This window comes from Carlito syrichta, unplaced genomic scaffold, assembly GCF_000164805.1.
Source record: "Carlito syrichta isolate Samal-C Ts95f unplaced genomic scaffold, Tarsius_syrichta-2.0.1 Scaffold312719, whole genome shotgun sequence".
NCBI lineage: Eukaryota > Metazoa > Chordata > Mammalia > Primates > Tarsiidae > Carlito > Carlito syrichta.
This window is the reverse complement of record NW_007256815.1, coordinates 570,627-591,237: the sequence shown is the minus strand read 5'-3', so window position 1 is coordinate 591,237 and position 20,611 is coordinate 570,627. Positions and strand designations below refer to the sequence as shown.

The 20,611-nt window shown below is 51.0% G+C and overlaps 1 protein-coding gene across 1 annotated transcript in view; it reads left to right on the top strand.

Moving 5' to 3' along the window:
• The window catches only part of MROH1 (maestro heat like repeat family member 1), a 90,052-nt gene that overhangs the window by 61,772 nt on the left and 7,669 nt on the right, over positions 1 to 20,611 (top strand). The window contains exons 18-32 of the mRNA XM_008069989.1: positions 339 to 391; positions 883 to 990; positions 1,321 to 1,440; positions 1,695 to 1,817; positions 2,806 to 2,952; positions 3,058 to 3,084; positions 3,922 to 4,044; positions 4,302 to 4,381; positions 4,580 to 4,694; positions 4,795 to 4,890; positions 5,584 to 5,688; positions 7,188 to 7,323; positions 7,454 to 7,566; positions 9,095 to 9,247; positions 16,052 to 16,206. Coding sequence (XP_008068180.1) covers positions 339 to 391; positions 883 to 990; positions 1,321 to 1,440; positions 1,695 to 1,817; positions 2,806 to 2,952; positions 3,058 to 3,084; positions 3,922 to 4,044; positions 4,302 to 4,381; positions 4,580 to 4,694; positions 4,795 to 4,890; positions 5,584 to 5,688; positions 7,188 to 7,323; positions 7,454 to 7,566; positions 9,095 to 9,247; positions 16,052 to 16,206 — 1,654 coding nt within the window. The remainder of the gene's footprint in view (positions 1 to 338; positions 392 to 882; positions 991 to 1,320; positions 1,441 to 1,694; positions 1,818 to 2,805; positions 2,953 to 3,057; positions 3,085 to 3,921; positions 4,045 to 4,301; positions 4,382 to 4,579; positions 4,695 to 4,794; positions 4,891 to 5,583; positions 5,689 to 7,187; positions 7,324 to 7,453; positions 7,567 to 9,094; positions 9,248 to 16,051; positions 16,207 to 20,611) is intronic.

The window sequence follows — 20,611 nt, the reverse complement described above, 5'->3', positions numbered from 1 at the left end:
TCAGGGTGGGAGGGAGGGGCTCTCCAGCTACCCCTGACTCCACTTTTGCCTGGTGGCATCAGAGCTGGCCTCTGGAGACCAGGGTTTTTTAAATTGGAGTAAAGTCTCCACTGTGGTCCAAGAAAGAGCCTGGACAGCCTGGGGCTCGAAAAGTGCTCCCTGAGAGCAGATGGGAAGTATACACAACCCATGGCTGGGTTGACTACTGCTGAGCTCTTCCTCTAAGCTCCAGAAGTTGGGATGGGGCCTGAGCTGGTGGGAGGTGCTGGGCCCACTTGTGCATGATGGGATCTGCCTGCCTGGCAGGGCCCAGACTCACTGTGTGACTGTCATTTCAGAGTACACTGAGGAAACCCTGCCACAGAAGGAGTGGGAAGAAAAGCTGTTGATGGTGAGAGACCAGAAGTGACTGAGGACATGGTTATCCTGGGCCTGGAGACATTTTCTGGCCTGGGGGTAGGAAGACTGGGGGTGGTGGATGCTGGGCTGTGCCTCTCTAGGTTTGTGCTGCCTAACTCTACCTCTTGATGTGGCTGGAGGAGGAACAAAGGAATAGGCAGGAGTCTGGAGTGAGCATCACCAGCCAGCTTCACAGAGTTCTGTGATGAGGCACCAGCCCTCTAGCAGCCAAGGCCAAATTATAGGGGCTTTGAACCACCTTGGCCACAGGAGCCTTCTCTTCCACCCGTGCCTGCTGGAGCGGCCTGCTTCGTAGCTGACAGCTCAGGGCTTGCTCTGTTGCCCACTGCCTGGGCTGGAACTTCACCTGCAGACCTTGGAACCATGGCAAAGGGCCACCCCAAGGTCATCATGTGGTGACACGCCTGGGCCTCAGCCCATGGGACTAGGCTTCTGGCCTCTCACTGGCATCCTCGTCCACAGTTCCTGCGAGATACTCTGGCTATTGTCTCTGACAACACGTGGATTTGCCAGCTGAGCCTGGAGATGTGCAAGCAGCTACCCTGTTACAACGGGATGCCTCAGGAGAAGGTGAGGGTGCTTTGCTTGAGGGATTGCTCAGCATAGTCCATGGGCTCTGATTTCCTGGGCCTTGAGTTTGTGTCACTTATTGTCTGGGTCTGTCTCCCATGACTCTGGTGGCCTGGCAGAGTCTCGCCATGGAGGCTGAGGGCTGGGAGGTATGGGAGCCCACCCTTCCTGCCTCTTGCTCCTCAGATGCTGCCCAGAACTACCTGGTCTGCCCTTACAGAGGCCAGACTGTGGGTGGGATGTGCACTCCGCAAGCAGCCACATGGCAGTGCTGGGTGTCCCTCTACCTCTAGGAGTCAGACATAACTGTGTTCTCTGATTTTGTTTCAGAACTTCCTGTACAAATGCATAGGAACCACCCTAGGTGCTGCTTCAAGTAAGGAAGTGGTGAGGAAACATCTTCAAGAGCTGCTGGAAACAGCCAGATACCAGGAGGAAGCAGAACGTGAGGTGGCTGTCATTCTCCCTACAGGAAGCACCTGGATTCCTGAGGGCTGGGGGACAGTGGTTACTCTTTGCTCTCACAGGCAGCCTACCAGCATGTGTGCACATACTTATGTGGTGTGCATATATGCAAATATGTGGCATGTGCATAATGTGTAAACATGTATGTGAGTGTGTGCATGGTGTGCTTTTCCCCGTATGTGAGAAAGGACGGAGGCAGGGTCCTCCTTGCCCAAGTATGAGTACATCTACCTCCCTAGGGCCTTGCCTGCTGCTTTGGAATCTGTGCCATCTCCCACCTCGAGGACATCCTGGCCCAGTTGGAAGATTTTGTGAGGTCGGATGTGTTTAGAAAATCCATGGGCATTTTCAACATTTTTAAGGTACACAGGTTAGGCTAACAATAGAGCTAGATCTATTATAGAATCTCTGTGATTTTATTTTTTAAGATCCTGGGGGATGGGAGGTCCTGCCCCTCTGGGGGCAACTCTGTCTTTTCTTAAGTTTGAGGCTGGAGGTGGTGCCCTATGGTCTTGGGGTGGGCAGGATGTGGGTTTAGTCCGTGGAACTTTTGCTTCCCACATTCCCTCCGTGGGTGGGGCCTGCATGTGTGGGTTCCCACTAGGCAGAGCGGAGCAGAGGGGGTAGAACCACCTCCTAGAAGCAAATGCAGCTGGTGATAAGGAGTGTGCATCTCTCTGCCAGTCGTGGGTGATGAGAGGGCCTTTGATGGTAGGTGGATGCCTGAAAGCTGCCTCCCTCTTGGGTGGCCAGGTAGTCTGTGAAGACCTCTGTCTCCTGGTGAGCAGTGGAGCCTGCATTCTTGTTGAAGCCACTGGTTGTGCTGGCAGAGTCAGGGCCTGGTTTAAGAAAGAGGTGAACCCCTACCTTTGGTTCCCACCCTAGCCATTGTCTCCTCTGACTGTCCCAGTTACAGAATCTCAGGGCTGGACTGGGCGTGTGAGGCCACCCAGCCCCTTCTGGGTGCATAGGTGGAACAGGCCCAAGGACAGAGGGCCTGATCCATAGCTCAAGCAAGGTTGGGGCCTTGAGCTCTTCAGTGGCTGGGTTCCCTTGTCTCTGCCTCCTGCTTACCTGTTCCATTTGGCCTCACTACCTTGGCTCCTTTCCCTCTACCACTTGGTCCCAATGGGCCCATGCCTGGCTAGCTGCCTGTCCTGCAGGCCCTGAGGAAGGGGCTCTCCCCTCTCCAAGATTCAGGATACTATGTACTAGCTGGGCCATACTTCAGGTGTTGCTGACCAGCTCTGGCCCTTCTTCCATGTGGACTTCAGGAATTTGAGTACAGGCTTCCTGTCAGGGGATTGTAATTGTATAATTCAAGTCTTGCTGATCCTTCTGGCCTCTCAGGATCGAAGTGAGAACGAGGTGGAGAAAGTGAAGAGTGCACTGATCCTGTGCTATGGACATGTGGCGGCACGGGCCCCCCGCGAGCTGGTGCTGGCCAAGGTCGAGTCGGATATCCTCCGGAACATGTTCCAGTACTTCAACACCAAGGTGGGTGCCATGGAAGGCCTGTCATCCAGGGAGGGCCAGGATAGACATGGGGCATGCTGGCACCAGAGTCTCACATCTTAATTCATTTCACTTTTTGTTGTTCAGGTTCTGGGAATAAAGGTAGAGACCAAGGTACAGTGTGTAGGAATTAAGCGTGACCTCTGCTTTTCTTCTCTTGGCTCTTCTTTGGTCTAGGTTGAGCTTCAGGGGCAGAAGCCATAGGGCAAGCTTGCTGGGGCTTCCTGGTCCCTGCCCATGGGGGTGCATTCTAGAACATCACTCCAGAGCTCTGCTCTGTCTTGGGGCCTGGACCTGAGATGTTGGGTGGAAAGAAGAGAGGCTTCTGCCACCTCTGAGGAGCTGGGTTTCCTGGGGGAGCCGCCAACCCCACCTGCCTCATGGCTGTAGCCCTCCATCCAAGGACAGCCCAGGTCTCCTATGACTCTGCTCCCTGATGCTCATGGGGGGACAGTACCTTTCTGGATCCTGGTGAGCACCTAGGAGAGAGGCTGAATCCCAGAAATGCTAGTGGAGGCTCCACTGACCTCCCTGAAACCCCACTACAGCCTCACTAACATGTTTTCCTTCTGGCATCTCTGGCACTAACCTTACATAGCCTGACAAGACCCTCACTGGGAACAGCTGGCCCCTCTTGGAAAGCAGAAGGGTCTCCTGGGGTTGGCTGGGAGGATGGGACTGTTCTGAGAGTTTACTTTTTCCCAGCCCATTAGCACTCAGCTGAGGGCTCTTCCCTTCCTGTCTTGGGAGACCCCCAACCATGCTCTCATGGGCATCTACTCTGTGGCCCATCTGCCCAGGACCATGACAGGGGACCCCTGGGTGCCTTTCTTCTTGTTCCACATGGACTTTGACCAATAGACTGGCTGGAGAGGGAAGAAAAGCGGGTATGTGTGGGCTCAGCCCTGGGGAATGGGTGTGGGCACCTCCTGCATCCCAGTGTTCCTGCAGGACCCAGCCCTGAAGCTATGCCTCATCCAGAGCACGTGCATGGTCAGCCAGGCCATCTGCAGTGGCGCCCATGCCAGTTCCTTCCACTTCTCCAGGAAAGCGGACCTGGTGGCACAGATGATGGTGAGTGCTATGCAGCCTGGTGAGTTCTCAGACAGGTTCCTGGGAAACTGAGGCCAACAGTGGAAGTGAGGCCTGGGGAGGACCGAGGGGTGAGCACATGGACACAGCCTGGGAATGTGCAGGGGGGCCAGGTGGGGACAGACTGGGCTCTGCTCCTTGGGGACCTGTCAGTCCACTTGGATTGAGGGACAGAAGCTGGCCAGGGAGAAAAGCTTGTGGTTCCTCTAAGAGTTGAGTCATGTGTTTGCCTCACCCAGGAGTTCATCAAGGCAGAGCCCCCGGACTGCCTAAAAACACCTATCCGGAAGAAAGCCATGCTCACCTGCACTTACCTGGTGTATCCTTTCCTGCCTCTCTGTGGGTGTGCGTGGGCCCTTGTATCTGTGTGTGTGCCCATGTGTGCTGCATGGGGTATAGCCATGGCCTGGAGTCAGCTGAACACAGCAGTGGCTGTCCACACAGACCTGGAAGTTTCTGAATGGCTGGGCCTCGAGAGGACCTGCTGTAGTGTTGTTGCCCTTAACTTTCTGCTCAGCAACTTGGAGCCAGCACTAGAGGAACAGGTTCGGGCAAATATGATCCGTGGCTGCCTAAACAGTGTCATGACCCTGCTGCCTGAGCCCGAGGGAGAAGATGGTGGCTGCCAAGAGGTATCCCCGTGCCTTGTGTCTGTGTCTGAGAGGGCAGCGGGAAGGCTACCATGGGCAGCAGGGTCACTGATAGGGCTGGGCGGCCTGGCTCTCCTTTCAGTCGCTGTATCTGGACACGATGCATGCCCTTGAGGATTTGCTGACAAGCCTCCTACAGCGGAACATGACCCCCCAGGGCCTGCAGGTCATGGTTGAGGTGTGAGGGTGTGTGCTGTTGTGGGGGTGGAGGGGGGAGAGCTCCCCCTGGCTGCTGGCCCCCACCTGGTTCTCCTGGCCACCTCTTCCCATGGAGGCATCACAGGGACTGTTTGGTGCTCTCTGCAGTTGGGGGGCGGGGGAAGTTTGTGGACAGGCAGGCAGCATCCCCTCCTGCCTGGGTGGACATGCATATAGGGGAGGCCCCAACCCTGGCAGGGCCTCTGGAGACTGCGCTCTCCTCCCTACATTGCGGGGATGGAGGGATCCCATGGATGCCTGCGGGTTCCTCACTGTCTAGAGGCTATGGGGATGACAGAATGGGAAGGTTGTGGCTATGCTGCAGCTCCTTCTCACTCTTCTCAGCACTGCAGTGACTGGGGTGGGGCCGAACCCTATTTCTAGGAACACGTCCTTCTAGCCAAGACGAGCTCTACCCTGTGCCTCCGCAATATGGCTGGCCCTGGGCCTACCTGGCCTGGGCTGTGTCTCCTTACCATATTGGAGGATAGAGTGGCAGGGCCAGGGAGCTGCAGCAGGCCCTGAGGTTGGAACCACTCGGTCCCCTGCTTGGTCCCCTGCAGCCTGGGAAGGGTGGTCTAGCAGGGACACTGAGCTGGCCTATAGTGCATGGGTTCCTGCTCTTCTGGGCTGCCACAGGAGTGGCGCCTGTGTGAAGCCCCCTCTTCCCCAGCACCTGAGCCCATGGATCAAGTCCCCGAGGGGCCACGAGCGGGCACGGGCTCTTAGCCTGAGTGCCTGCCTGCTACGGTACTTCCTGGAACACCTGCGCGTCAGCGTGAGTACCTGGGCCACTGGCCTGTGCTATGGCTACCCTGCTCCTGGCCTTGTCCCCACTCCTGTGTCCCTTAGCCTGGGAGCTGCTGCATGTGGCCCCCATGTCCCAGAGCACTCAGTGATCTTTTTGGCCTTCCTCTGGCTGCTCCTTCAGCTCATGCCACGTGTCCCCTGGAGACATGGATCTAAAACTTGTTGGGGCCAGGAGTTGTCCCATGTTCAACTCAGAGTTGAATTAGATGGTACCCTTGCCCTCAGGGACCCACCCATTAGCCGGGATCAACACGTACCCTTCATCTTCAGAGTTTTTCTGTTAAGATTGATGCTTAGTTTGGTTGGCAATACTTACTTTTTGTCATGTTCCAGAATGATCTGTTTGTTTTCATAAAGACTTTTATCAGGAACAGATATCAGATTTTGCCAAGTATCTTTTTGTCACCTATCAGGATTATTTTAGGCTTTTTCTCTTGGTAGATTTTTTTTTCAAATGCACCAAAATTTTCTTTTATATATGGCCAAATCTGGTATGTTTCTTGATGGCTTTCACCTTTCATGTGTACTCAGATGGCTTTCCCACTTATCTGCTTTCCTGGTCTGTGTTTCACATAACCCTGGTCTGGCTGGAGTTTACCTTGGTACGTGGTGTGACATACATCTAACCTCACTGAGAACAGCAGCTAGTTACCTCACAGTCTTCTATCCAACATTCCAGCCTTTCCCTCCTGATTTGTAATTCTTTTTCATCAGTGGCAACTTTGGGCATGAAGAGTTTCAGTCATACCAAGGTAGATGCCAGGTTTCCATCTGATAGGAGCAGCTGAGTCCGGAAGCCTGTGCAAGGGCAGGGTGGGAGTGCTTCCCAGGAAGGCCTCGCATGTGGGGGCTGAGAGGGAACAGGTGGAGGTAGGAGGACAGGTGTGTGTGCTGGGGAGGGAGGTGGAGAACTGATGTCCTGAGGCCAGGAAGTGGGAAGAAGGCTGTTTGCTAAGAGGGTGGGAGAGTAGAAAGGCTCTGAGAGCACTGGGACCAGGTAGAGCTAGAGGGGGTCTTGGGTAGCCCCTCCTCTCACCCCAGGGGCTTGCCTTCTGGGGAGGGAACTTCCCAAGGGTATCAACTGAGTCAGCAGGTCCCTGTGCCTCCTCCCCATCACATTCTGTCTCCCTGCTGCCCATTGGGTGGGGAGACCGTTCCTCACCCTGAGGTCCCTCTACCTGCACAAAGCTGTGAACAGTGTCTGCCACAGTTTTTTCCTCCTCCACTTAAGGCCCCAGGTAGACGAGGTGTGGTCAGAAGTAAGCTGAACAAAGCCCATCCTGGGAAAGGGAAGGGGAAAAAAGAACTTGCTGGGGCTGTGTTGGCTGCAGGAAGGGCCCAGGGCTGCATGGACACTGGCTGCCCTCCTGGCCACACTCCAGCCCTCTGGTGGGTCAGGATGGCATAGGTGACACCTGTCCACCCCCCACATTCCCACAGCCCAGCCCCCCTGGCCTTCTTCCCCAGGCCCTGGTGCCCTTCCACAACCTGGGCCTCCTCATTGGCCTCTTCTCCCCACGGTGTGCGGACCTGTGGCCGGCCACCCGACAGGAGTCTGTGGGCTGCGTCTACTCCCTGCTCTATCTTCAGCTGGGCTACGAGGGTGAGCCCCTGCTGGGGGTGCGGGGGCTATGGTCGGGCAGAGGTACCAGGAGGGATTGAGATATGGAGTCTGGGCTGTGGGATAACCAGGGAGGGCTTTAACACAACTATGCATTCCTCCTGCCTCCTAGGCTTCTCCCGGGACTACCGTGACGATGTGGCAGAGCGACTCCTCACTCTCAAGGATGGCCTTGTGAATCCTGACCCCACTATTCTCTTTCACACCTGCAACAGTATAGCCCAGGTACCTGCCACGGTATCTGTGGCTGGCACTGTCTAGAGCTAAAAGGGACTTTCGAGGTATAACCTGGCCTCTCCTAGGTTCTCTAGGTGCCACCCAGGACCAGTGGGCACAGGGAACAGAGCTGGGTGCGGGGGCAGGCTTCATTCAGAGAATTAGCTATCTGATGCCACGCCTGATCTGTGTTGCCCCCATCATCCATACCTACCATCTGCGGGGCAGTGCACATGAAAGATAAAGGTGCTCTTAATGTTGAGGCCTTGGCAGAGGCCAGGGAATGAATGTGGTGCACAAGGTCGGCCTCCCAACCTGCTCACTGAAGATGTGAGTTTCTTCGGGGACCACTCTCTGCCATGCTTGGGTTTGCAGGCCGTACTTGTGTTTGCTCTGGGCTCATGTCTATCTGAAAGCCACAAGGGGGTTTGGAGGCATTACCTGCAGGGTGCTGTGGGCTCTGACTTTCTTGCCAAGGGGCCGGGGGTAGGCCCTGCCTTTGGCTCCAGCTGGTCAAAGTGCTTTGTCCACTGCAGTCTGGAGGGAGGCTCTGTGCCCTCTCCTACTGCACTCTCTGGGCTCCAGGCTGGCTCTGGGTCCTGCATCCACCCTGAGCTACCCTGCCTCTTCCCACCTATGCCTACCTGGCATCCACTGAGACCCAGCAGGGCTCCAAGGGAATGAGAAAGCAGCTCTTCCCTCGGTGTATGCTCTTGCAGGCCACCAAGCTAGGGCATTGCTGTTCTTCCATTTGGCGCCTGGGAATGGTCTTTCAGGGTCCAGAGGCTTTGTCTCCTGCAGAGGCAGAAGGAAGGGAAGGGCTCACCAGGGCCCTCTCTAGGGTGGGAACTCTGTTGCTGGGAGACAGAGACCCAGTGCTGGGCCAGTTGATGTGGAGCGGAGGCTTTGTGGTCTTGGGGTCAGACCTCTTGGCTATTTAATCACTTTTATGCTTTTATGGCTTCTTTGTACATAGTTTTGTATTTTTCCTTAACCTTCATGCTGCTTTATTGGCTTTAGCTTTTGGCCAGTCTATATCAAGCTAAAGGGAGAAGGAAAAGGGTTTGTGTCCGTTGCTGAGCTGTGGGAGAGCTGAGGGTCCTTTGGGGCTTCAGTGACTGGGCCTTCAGGTGGGACAAGGTACCCATCTACCCTTGAGATCTCTGTGTTCTAGAGAGCTCCAGGGCGGGTTCACCAACAGACCATGCCCTGTCTACCTCACTGGTCAGAAGGAGCCCCCTAGGAGGGCACTGTGACCCCAGTCCTGCAGCTGCCTAGGGGTCACCTTCCAGGAGCCCATGCAAGCTCCAGTCTGCCCTGGCAGACACTGGGGAATGAGCCTTTGCTCCCCATAGAGCCACAGTTGCACTTGGAGCTCATGAAAGGTACAAGGCAGAGAAGGCTAGGGAAGGGCATGAGAAGGGGAAATGACTTCTCATCCATAGTTTGAATCCCTGAGATTTGATGTTTGAAAGGAGTAACATTCAGGGGTACTGCCCTTGCCCTCTTTGATCTTCTGGCTCCACTGCTCTCCTAGATTATTGCCAAGCGCCTCCCGCCAGACCAGCTCATCAGCTTCTTGCTAACCATGTTTGAGGGCCTGGGAGACCCTGACAAGAACTGTTCCCGAGCAGCCACGGTCATGATCAACTGCCTGCTACAAGAGAGGGGTGGTACACTCCTGGAAAAGGTGAGGGCGGGTTGGAGTGGGTTGGAACAGAAACCAGGTGGGGCATGGGCGGAGTCAGCATGCAGGGGGCAGGGTTGGGTGAGGCTGGCCCTGGCCTATCCTGGACTCCCCTGCTGGGCTGTCCTCAGGTTTGACCCTGATTTCTCTGCTGTCTTTCCCTGCGGGGCCATATGGACAAATCTTTTTCCTACGTCTAAATACAGAGGTTAGAATTTGGCAAAGGCAACTGCTAAGAGATTACGGAGGAAAAAAGAAAATACAAGTGTTATTATTTATTGAGTTGGCGCTAGCTGAGCTCCCTGTGTGCATTACTGGCAAGGGCACAGATGCAGAGGGTCACCCATGTTCCCAGGAGGCTTCCCAGGAATGAAACTCCAGGGTTCCACACTGGACTGGGCCCCCAGGAGATGGTATCCTGGATGCTATCTTATACAGCCTCCATGTGGCTGTTGTCAAATATGCACTGGCACCAACTCTATAACAGACACAAGTGAAGTGATGGCTGAAATGCATGTCCCTGTGGCCAGGTCCTTTTGGGTGTGACAGACTCCTGTGGTTCAGCTGGCTGCTAGAATGGATGCTCACGAGTCCTCGAGAGGCTAATGACCCAGGTCTCAGTCTGCAGAGTGAATTTTTAATCTCTGTACTGAAACAAAGCATATAAGTAGAGAAGTGGAGGTGTTAGGAGGTTGCATAGACATCCATAAGCAGAGCAACCCACCAGCTCCCCAGCTTCTTGTCTCCCCCACCCAGCTAACATCCCACAGGCCACTACAGATGACTGGGGCCTGCTTGGTATTAACACATGTGATCATCCACGCTATTGCTGTGCTTGCCCATTGCTCATTCTGAGTCATGAGTATGTCATTTTTGTTCAACCACGTGCCTCCGTCAGTACTTAGGCAGTTCCCACTTGGGGCTGTCACAGGGTCTGGGTCCTTTGGACCTGAAGGCATGTTTCAGTTGGGGACACACCTGGGAAAGCAACTGGTGCTTGAAGGATGAATCCTTGTCCGGTGGCCACTTTCCCCCACCCCACCAGAGCATATGAGGCTCCAGCATTCCATGGTCTTGTTGAATGCTGTTTCCTGTTCTTTTCAAATGGGTGTGTATGATGGCTTCATGATAGAGTTTGATTTGCATTTATCAGTGACATATGTTTAGTAGCTACTCAGATGTCTTATTTTGTGAGAATACCAGTCTTTTGCTCATTTTTCTTTTGGATAGTCTGCTTTTCTTAATGATTTGCAAGAGTGCTTTATATATTCTGGATATAATTTCTCTATTGGAGAATTAAAAGAAAAAAAAGGAGTGTGTCAGTGGAAGGCTCTTTGCCAAGGGAGCTGCCCCTGTGTGGCTCCTGGAGGGGTAGTTCCCAGTACCACTGAGAAGAGACTGAGGGTGTAGATGCTGGCATTGGGACCTGGGAGGGAAGTGAAGCAGAAGAGTGAAGGAAGGGCACAGTGTGACAGGCAGGGCTCGCCATGTGAAGGTTTTGGGTTTAATGTGCAGGCATTGGGGTTCCCAGGTCAGGTCTGAGGGCAGTAAGGTCCCCTAGTGCTCTGTGCAGATGGCAAGAGAACAACTGATTGAAGGTGGTGGCCACTGGGTGTTGTCTCGCCCTGTTGCCCAGGCTCATAGCTCACTACAGCCTTGAACTCCTGGACTTAAGTGATCCTCCAGTCTCAGCCTCCCAAGTAGCTGGGACCACAGGCATGCACCACCAAAATTAGGCCTGGCTAATTTTTAATTTTTTTTAGAGATGAGGTCTCACTATATTGTCAAGGCTGCTATGCTTAATTTTTTTTTTTTTTTGAGAAACTGCCATATTGTTTTCCATAGAAATCATAACCATTTATATTCCCACCAGCAATGCATAAAGGTTCCAATTTGTCCACATTCTTACCAACACTTACTTTCTATTTTGTTTTTTTGGGGGAGGGGGTTGAGCCAGTCTTACTGTTTCACCCAGGCAGGAGTGCAGTGGCACACTCACAGCCACTGTAGCCTCAACCTGCTGGGCTCAGGTGATCCTTCCACCTCAGACTTCCAAGTAGCTGGAACTACAGGCATGCGCCACCATGCCTGACTAATTTTTCTTGATTTATTGTAGAGATGAAGACTCGCCATGTTGCCCAGGCTGGTCTTGACCTGTGAGGTCAGGCAATCCTCTTGCTTCTGCCTCCCAAAGTGCTGAGATTATAGGCGTGAGCCACCGTGCCCAGCTTCTATTTTTTTTTTTGAGTTGGAGTCTCACTCGGTCACCCAGACTGGAGTGCAGTGGCCGCTTCCGGCCACCGCAGGCCTCGCCTGCTGGGCTTCGGCGATCCTTCCGTCTCAGCCTTCCAAGTAGCCAGAATTACAGGCGTGCGCTACCACGCCCGGCTGATTTTTTGATTTATTGTAGAGATGAGGTCTCGCTGCCCAGGCGGGTCTCGAACCCGCGGGCTCAGGCAATCCACTCACCTCAGCCTCCCAAAGGCGCGGGATTACAGGCTGAGCCACCGAGCCCGGCTTTTTTTTTTTTTATAGTGATCATCCTAATGGTGTGAGGCAATATGTCATTGTGGTTTTAATTTGCATTTGTCTGGTGATTAGTGATATCGAGTGTCTTTTCATATGTTGTTGTTTTTGGGGCGGGGGGGCATTGGAATATCTTCTTTGGAGAAATGTCTATTCAAGTCTATTTTATAATCAGGTTATTTGATGTTTTTGTTGTTGTAGGAGTTTCTTTGTATATTCTGGACATTAATCTCTTAGGAGATACATGATTTTCATATATATTCTCCATTCTGTAGGTTGCCTTTTCATGTTGTAGATTTGTCCTCCTTTGGTGCACAAAAGTTTTTATGTTTGACATAGTCTCACTTATCTGTTTTTTGTTGTTGCCTGTGCTTTCAGTGTCGTGTCCAAGAAATCACTGCCAGACCCATGATCATGGTGGTTTTGCCCTGTGTTTCCTTCTAGGGGTTTTATAGTTTTGGGTCCCCCGCACCTCTCTGTGGGACCAACATAGTGACTGATCACTGGGTTCTGCTACATTTTGCACAGCAGATGTTTTTGGCTCAGGTATACACACACAACACTCATCACAGCCCAGCCTGGGAAGTGGCATTGCTGATCCCAGGCTGAGATTTTGTGCAGGCCCGTAACATAGCATCTCAGCCACACCTGTAACTTGGTACACTAGTATCATGTACCCACTGGAACTTGACAAGTCTCCATTTTCTTCCCTGAGAGACCCGGGCAGGGAGACCTATTTGAGACAAGAGGATGCTGTTGAACTTTGAATTCCTCTGATAGCAGGTGACATGTGACCTCCCCCAACACAAGATGACCATGAAGTAGAGTAAGAGGGCAAGATGGGAGAACAACAGCAGTCTTCTGACACTGGGTGTGTCAGATGGAGGAGAAGGGTCTTCCATGGGCTAAAGAGGATGTGCAGGGGAGGCCAAGAAAACAACAGGACGGAAGAAATTCCATTGAAAACAGATAGGTAGGAATGGAAAATGGAACTGCCACTGGGGAAACAGTCTGAAAGTTCCTCAGAAAGCTAAACACGGAGTTACCACATGACCTAGCAATTTCACTCCTAGGCATATGCCTGAAAGAACTGAAAATGTGTTCACACAATAACTTGTATACAGACATTCATAGCAGCATTATTCATAACATCTGGAAAGTAGGAACAGCCCAAATGTCCATCAGTTGTGAATAAATTAAGAAAATGTGGTCTATTCATATAACAGAATATTATTTAGCCAATAAAGGAATATGTTTTCAAGATTCATCCACATTGGAGCATGAAGACATGTTCAATGGGAAAAAAAGAGATACAAAAAGCCACAGTTATATGATCCCATTTATATGAAATGTTCAGAATAGGCAAATCCCCAGAGACAGAAAGTAAAGTAAGGTAACCAAGGGCTGGAGAACAACTGCTAGTGGAGATGGGGTTTCTTTTTGAGGAGATGGAAATATTCTAAAATTGACCATGGTGTCAGTTGCACGAGTCTGTGAATGTACCAAAATCATGGAACTATACACTCACGATGGGTATACTGTAAGGTGCCAAGATTACATCTCAGCAAAGCTACTGTGAACAAATGATCCAGATCAAGCATGTCAGAAAGGGAAAGGACCCTCTGCAACGGCCTGCTGTGAAGGGAGAAGCAACAGTCCAGGGGCTGATAGAAGAGCCTGGAAGATGTGGGATAGGACTGAAACTAACACAGCCAGCGGCTAGAATGCAGACCTTGTCCTGGGACCACATAGACTTTGGAAGCAGAGCCTGCTCAGACCTGGAGTGTGAGAGGTGACACTCAGGAATTCTAAGTCAAGAAATTAATGTGGAGCTGGGTGCAGTGGCTCACACCTATAATCTGAGCATTTTGGGAGACCGAGGTGAGAGGACTGCCTGAACCCATGGGTCAAGACCAGCTCAGGCAACTTGACAAGACCTCATCTCTACAAAAAATCAAGGAAAATTAGCCAGGCATGGTGACGCGCGCCTGTAGTTCCAACTACTTAGAAGGCTGAGGCAGAAGGATCTTGAGCCCAGTAGGACGAGGCTGCAGTGGGGTGAGGATGTTACTGCCCTCCAGCCTGGGCAACAGAATGAGAATCTGACTTAAAAAAAAAAGAAAGAAATTGTGTGGAAACCCACCCTCCACACCTAGGGCACCCAGACACTGTTTCCAAAGTTCATGAAAAGTAGAGATTCAAGTGCTTATACACACCAATAGGTTCTATAAAAATAAATATGTATTAGTGAAGAAAATATTAGATAAAATAAATAAACCCATTGAAGCAATCAAAAAGAAACTTGTCTCTGATAAGACAAGTCATAGGAAGAATCAATGTCCATGAAAGCAAAATACAAACTGAAAGAGGGGAAATAATATGCACTTAAGAGAGCCGAAAAATAACAAAGTATATCCATGAGCAACTGTGTTCCAAAAAACACTTGAAAAGCTACCCTGAAATCAGTAGGTTTCTGGAAAATATAAAAATACCAACATTAATACAAGGGAGCTGGGAAAGTCCACTGGACCCATAGCTTTTAAGGTGGTTGTAGTAGTTGCTCCTGGCATCCACTGGCAGTCACCCAAGCCTACACATCTTCAGAGACATTGCTTACCCCGTGCCGAGAAGCCCTGGGCCCACACATCACTCAGGAGGATGGAGAGGCGGGGTCAGCCCTGCCGTGGCTCAGAGGACATCACATCACAGTCAGGTCCACCATGCCAAGACCCCAGCCCTGGTTTTGCAGCAAGCCTGTCTGTGAAGGTCACCACCCTAAAGGATTGAGGAGCAAGACTTGGTACAGAAAATCTTTACTCAAGATTCAACACTTCCTTCCTGTCAAAACTTTCCCAAAGCCAGGAATACAAAGGAAACCATGTGACATGAACAGGCAGCTTCCATAGATTTGGCAGCTGTCTTGTCAGGAGGACACAACTGGGCCAGGACAAGGGGCAGGCAGGCAGAATGTAGAGATAAAAGCAGAGAAACATGTCATCATAACATAGCTGCTGGCGTAAGTGAGCTGCGAATCATGAGTTGGGTAGTTACCTTTCTGCACGTGAGGTCTTTGAATGAAAGTGTCAGCAGGTTTACAGCTCCTTTGAGAACAGCAGTGACCAGAAGGGAGCTGTCCTGTGTTTTTGTGACCCACTCTGAGCCACGCCTCTTGCATCCCTCCCCTTGTGTACCCCACACCATGCATGGCTCCACATGAGCAGACGTGGACCTGGCCTGTGAGTTTCCTCTGTTGGAGTCTCTTCTAGCCCTGCCCGCTATTGCACTTTGAACTTCCTTGTTTGCCATAACTAGTCCCTTCTCACCTTTCCAATTGTCAGGTCTTCTGTCAGGTCCCTGGGCCATGGCCAGGAAGTGGGACTCTAGCCCTGGCCTGAGAACCCCAGAGTGGGTAAAGCCCACAATGTCAGCCATCCCCTTGGGTTGAGGCAAGCCTGACCCCACAGCTCGTTTTGTCTGTTTTTATCCCAGACCATGGTATTTTCCAGCTCTGTGGTCTTGGCAATGGGGGCTCACCATGGATGGGGGTGAAGAGGAGAATCCCAGGCCAGTAGCTACCATGGGTGGGGGTCCCTCCATAATGAGTCCATGCCCAGAGTAGGGGTCACATGCTGTGCTCCTGCTGGACCTGGGCTGGGCCTGGGGATTCCAGGGCCAGAGTCCTGCCCACCTTCCCCGATGTTCCAGTCACCTGCTTTCTGGAGCAGCGGGACACTTGTAAATTCACAACCCACCACCCCCAGGTCCCATCCCTCCCTCTCTCAGGCCCAGCTCCAGCCTCACTATGGGAATCTGTTCCCCTTTCTCTGTTCTCCCTGATCCCCAGCCCAACTTCCCATGCAGGGCAATCAGTAGCACATGAGAGTCCTGCCTCCAGCAGCCAGAGCCTGGGTCTTTCTGCCCAGGGCGCCCTTGGACTTGGACCAAACAGGTGTGCTGTGGGGTGTGAGGGTCTGTCGGATTCTTTTGGCTCCATACTCACCCTAGCAGCTCTCCTCACCACGCTCCATATCAGCCTCAGCCCATATGTGCCCGTGGACCTCCTCCACTATCCAGGGGCACTGGCTGCTTTCCAAGTGGGATCCAGGTCCTTGTTCTGATTCTTTGGCTTCTTGTCCACTCCCTCAGGCTGCAACCAGCAGTGAGGAACTCTAAATCTCACAAGTGACTTCTGTATGGCCCCATCCCCTCAGGTCTGGTAGGGGTGTGTGCCCAGGGTTGCTCCCACACGTGACCTGACTGCCACTCCCTGTCCATCCACAGGTGCCTGAGATTGTGAGTGTGCTACGTTCCAAGCTGCAGGAGACCCAGGGGGAGCACGTCCTGCCAGCTGCCCAACACAGCATATACCTCCTGGCATCCCAGCACTGTGCAGCTGTGGTGTCCAGCCTCCTGGGCAGCCCCCTGCCCTTCGACAGGTACCCAACTTGGCCCAGACCCCAGGCTCCTGAGTCCCTCCTGCTGCAGTGATGCTACCCCTGAACTCTCTACTTGCCTCTGCACATCCCCATGGCTCTGGGCCCTACAGACAGACAGTCACACAGAGACCGGCCCAGCCTCTTAGGCACCTGTGGGGGCCGTTCCTCTCCAAGTGTCTCAGATCCCCACGGAGGCCCTCCTTGTGCTGGCTGGGCTGGGCTCTGCAAAGCACCCCACAGAGGGGTCACTATCTCTGTCCTCCTCCTCTGAGGCCCCAAAGATGACTGACTAGTTCCTTGTTGGCCCCAGGTTTTAGCAGATGCTGGAGGCTGACCCCTCACTCTGTGTCTCCACTCCAGTTTTCCCCGGGCTTGTTCCCTGCAGAGCATCCACCATCACCTGTGAGCAGACCCTCAGGATCATGCCTGCTCTGAGCCCCCTCCAGGCACCCAGAAACTACCCCCATTTTTACCATACATCAGTGTGTCCTCCCAAATTCACACCTTCCAGCTCCCAAAAGGCAGGGCTTGTCCTCCCATCTGCTACGCCACTGGGGTCACCCTTCTTCACCGAGGCCTCTGGAGCATGGCCCTGCTGGCCCTGCCTTTCTTTGCCGTCCTAGTTGTAGACAGAGGCTGGCCCAGGGCACCAGCTGCCTGTGACCTCCTAGAGACCCCAGTGCTGACCAAGGTGCTACAGCTGCCTTGATAATGCAGTTTTTTGTTGTGTCTCGCCCTTCACTCCTGTCAGCTTTTGTCTGTGCTATTAGTTGCATGTTAAAATGCTTTGATGCTGTGCTATTAATTGCATGTTAAAATGCCTGTTCCTCCTAGCGAGGGGTATCTGTTGGCATCAGAAAATGCTCTTCCTCAGCAGTGGTGCCTTTTACAATGAGGCACATTTGTCTGGTCCTGCTCTGTCCTGATGCCGTTGACTTTTCTGTGTCTTTGTGTTTTAGATATGTTCCCTTTAATTAGTAAATAGCTACATTTTGGTACTGATACAGTGGGTTTAAATTCATTGTCTTATTTTTTGCCTTCTTTTATTCCCCTCATCTGTTCTATTGTTGTTTTTTAAAAATCTTCTTTCTCGTCTTTTTTCTTTGTCTTACCACTTCATTTTTTTCTACTCAGTTTGGAAATTCTGCACTCTGCCTCTTTTTTTGTAGTGTTTGCCCTAAATATGACTACATGTGTCAGAGAGAGTCCAACACAACCCCGTGAGACCTCTTAATTTATATAGAGCTGCATCTGAAGTTTGGGTCTGGCGGGGATGTTGGGTGTCTGCATCCATCATTACTGTTACTCTTTGATGCAGCCAACATTTAGTTAAGTTTCCCACATATTTGCCACTCTGTTTGCTCTTTACTTGCTCTATTTCATCTTCTGTAAAGGTACAACCTACACAGAGGGTATGCATGTCATCACCAGGCCCTACATGGACTTCCCAGATCGAGGGGAGGAGGTGTCCAGTTTCCAGTAGGCTCCCGTGTCCCCCTCAGTCCCCTGAAAGGTCACTGCTGCCTGACTGCTGTCATCGAGGATAGTTTTGCCTGATCACGCATTTTGTGTACATGGATCATCCGAATTCTCGCCTGGCTTCTTTACATGGCATGCAGTGTTTGAGACACATTGTGTTCTTTCTTTTTCATTGCTGTGTAGTGTGGCCGTGTATACTACATGATTTATTTATTTCCAGGTGGACATTTGAGTTGTTTCTGGTTTGAGACTCTTAGAAATGACAATGCTTTGCCTACTTGCATTCCTGTAGGTGTCATTTGGTGGATAGGGCACTCATTTCTCTCTCAGACATATAGGAGTGGAACTGCTGTAGGCCAGGGGTTAGCAAACAGCAGCCGTAGGCCATATCTGGCTTGCCACCTGTTTTTGTACACCCTGTGAGCTAAGAATGGATTCCACATTTACAAATGGTTGGAAAAAAGACGAAAAGAATAATATTTCATGACATGTGAAAATGAAATGAAATTCAAATTTTAGTGTCCATAAGTAAAATCTTGTTGGAACATCCACGTCCACTCACTTCTACATTGTCTATGGCTACTTTCCCACTACAGGGGCAGATTTGACCAGTTGCAACAAAGACCACATGGTCCACAGAGCCTAGACTTACTGTCTGGCCCTTTCAGAAGAAGTTTGCTGACCCAGTCCTGGGTCGGTTGGCTTGGCTCTCTTATGAGGCTGAACACCTGCCCGGGATGGCTAGGCTTGTGTTCTGGTGGGTGTGTGCATTTGTCTGCATTTATTGCCAAGTTCGTTGCTCATCTTGCATCTCAGCCCTCTTCACTTCCCTGCTACCTGAAGTATGTCTTCCAGAATTTCTTCGATGAGGATTGGTTAATGATTAACTTTCCACTTTTGTTTACTGGAGAATGTCTTTATTTGGCCGTTCCTCATGAATATTATTTCTGTAGAGTTTGTCATTTTAATTTGGCAGTATTTTCTTCAGTGCATATGAGATAATGCATCATTTTCTGGTTCTCATCATTACTCTTGAGAAACTGATGCCAGTCTAACTAGTACTGTCTTTGTGAAGGAAGCTACTTCTTCATTGTTGGTGTTCTGCAGGTGGGGATTTCTTTCTTTCTTTTTAAGCAGGATTTATTGAGAGGACAGAAAAGCTCCCCCATGGTGGGAGGGGACCCAAAGGGGGTACCTGGAGTTTTCTTTTAATTTGTTCTTCTATGTAGCTGCTGGGCTTCCTGAGTCTGTATGTTAATATCTTTCATTGGTTCTGATAAATTCCCAGCCATTTCAGATATTCTCTTCCTCTGCTTCTGGGACAGCAACTGAATGTATGCTAGACCTTTTCATTCCATCCTCCACATCTTATTCTGTTTTCTGAATTCCCACCTTGTTCTTTCTTTGTGCTGAGTTCTGAGTAATTTCTTTATCTTCCAATTTTGTTTCTATTTTTTTATTGTAACAAGGCTAGCACCAAATATGTCCACTGAGTGTATTAGTGTCTCATATCCGAAAGGGCTATTTGGTTCTCTTTTATTTTTATTTTATTTTTTTGAGTTGGAGTCTTACTCTGTCACTCAGGATGTAGTGCAGTGGCACGCTCACGGCCACTGCAGCCTTGACCTCTGCTAGGCTCAGGTGATCCTTCTGCCTTAGTCTTCCAAGTAGCTGGAATTACAGGCATGTGCCACCACGCATGGCTAATTTTTGGATTTATTATAGAGATGAGGTCTCACCAAGTTGCCTAGGTTGGTCTTGAACCTGTGGGCTCAGAAAATCCTTTCACCTCGGCCTCCCAAAGTACTGAGATTATAGGCACAAGCCACTGTATCCAGCCTGGTTCTCTTTTAAATTTGCTGTTTCTGGTTTTTTTATTATATTTTAGTGACAAGGTCTTGCTCTGTCACCCAGGCTAGAGTGCAGTGGTGTGATCATAGTTCACTGCAGCCTCAAACTCTTGGGTTCAAGGTATTCCCACCTCAGCCTCCCAAGTAGCTGAGACTACAGGCATGTGCCACACCTGGCTACAATTTAAAAAAAAAATAGAGATAGGGTCTTACTATGTTGCCCAGGCTGGTCTCAAACTCCTGGCCTCAAGCAATCCTCCTGCCTTGGTCTCTCAAAGTACTGGGATTATAGGTGTCAGCCACCACACCTGGCCTGTTGGGTTGATGTATAAGTTCATAGCATTTTTCTTACCCATGGAATGCAGATGTTGCATAGAAATTGGTCACAGTTCATCACATTTGCCAATTCTCGGGTTGATTGTGTGGATAATTGTGGATTAAAGCATTTAAATAGTCTTCATCAAAGCCAGGTGATTTTCCTGAATGTGGAGAATCACTCAGGTCACAGTGGCCCTCTTTGAAACTACAAAACCATTTTCTTGCCATCCTTTCTCTGATGGGATTCTCTCTGTACATGGCATAAATGTTTCAAGCCACCTTTGCTGTCTTTACTTCTTTGTGAAACTCAAACAGAAGTATATGCCAGAAGTGTCCGATTTTTTCCACTTGACACACCTTCTTTAGCTCACAAATTGCACTTTCTTCAGATCTGCAAAATGCAAGGCATATTCACAAGCACATTGTCACTCCAAGTGACAAATGATAAATTCCCAACACCGAAGTGCTGCCATGCCAAAAACAAATGCTATGAACTTATGCATCAACCTAATCTATTTTTAGAATTTCTGGTTCCCATTAGATATTTTGAAGTTTGTCTGTGAACACGGAGCATAGCCGCCTCACAGGGTGTCTACCATCAGTGACATCTGAGTGGCCTTCCTTTGTGGCCTGATTTCCTTGTGTGCCAGGTTCTCTTTGACCATGTGCTGCTCCTGAGGCCTGGGACATATGCTGCTTCTTCCAAAGAAGCTTAGTGTTTGCTCCTAGCAGCACCCCAGGCCTTTCCCTCTACCATC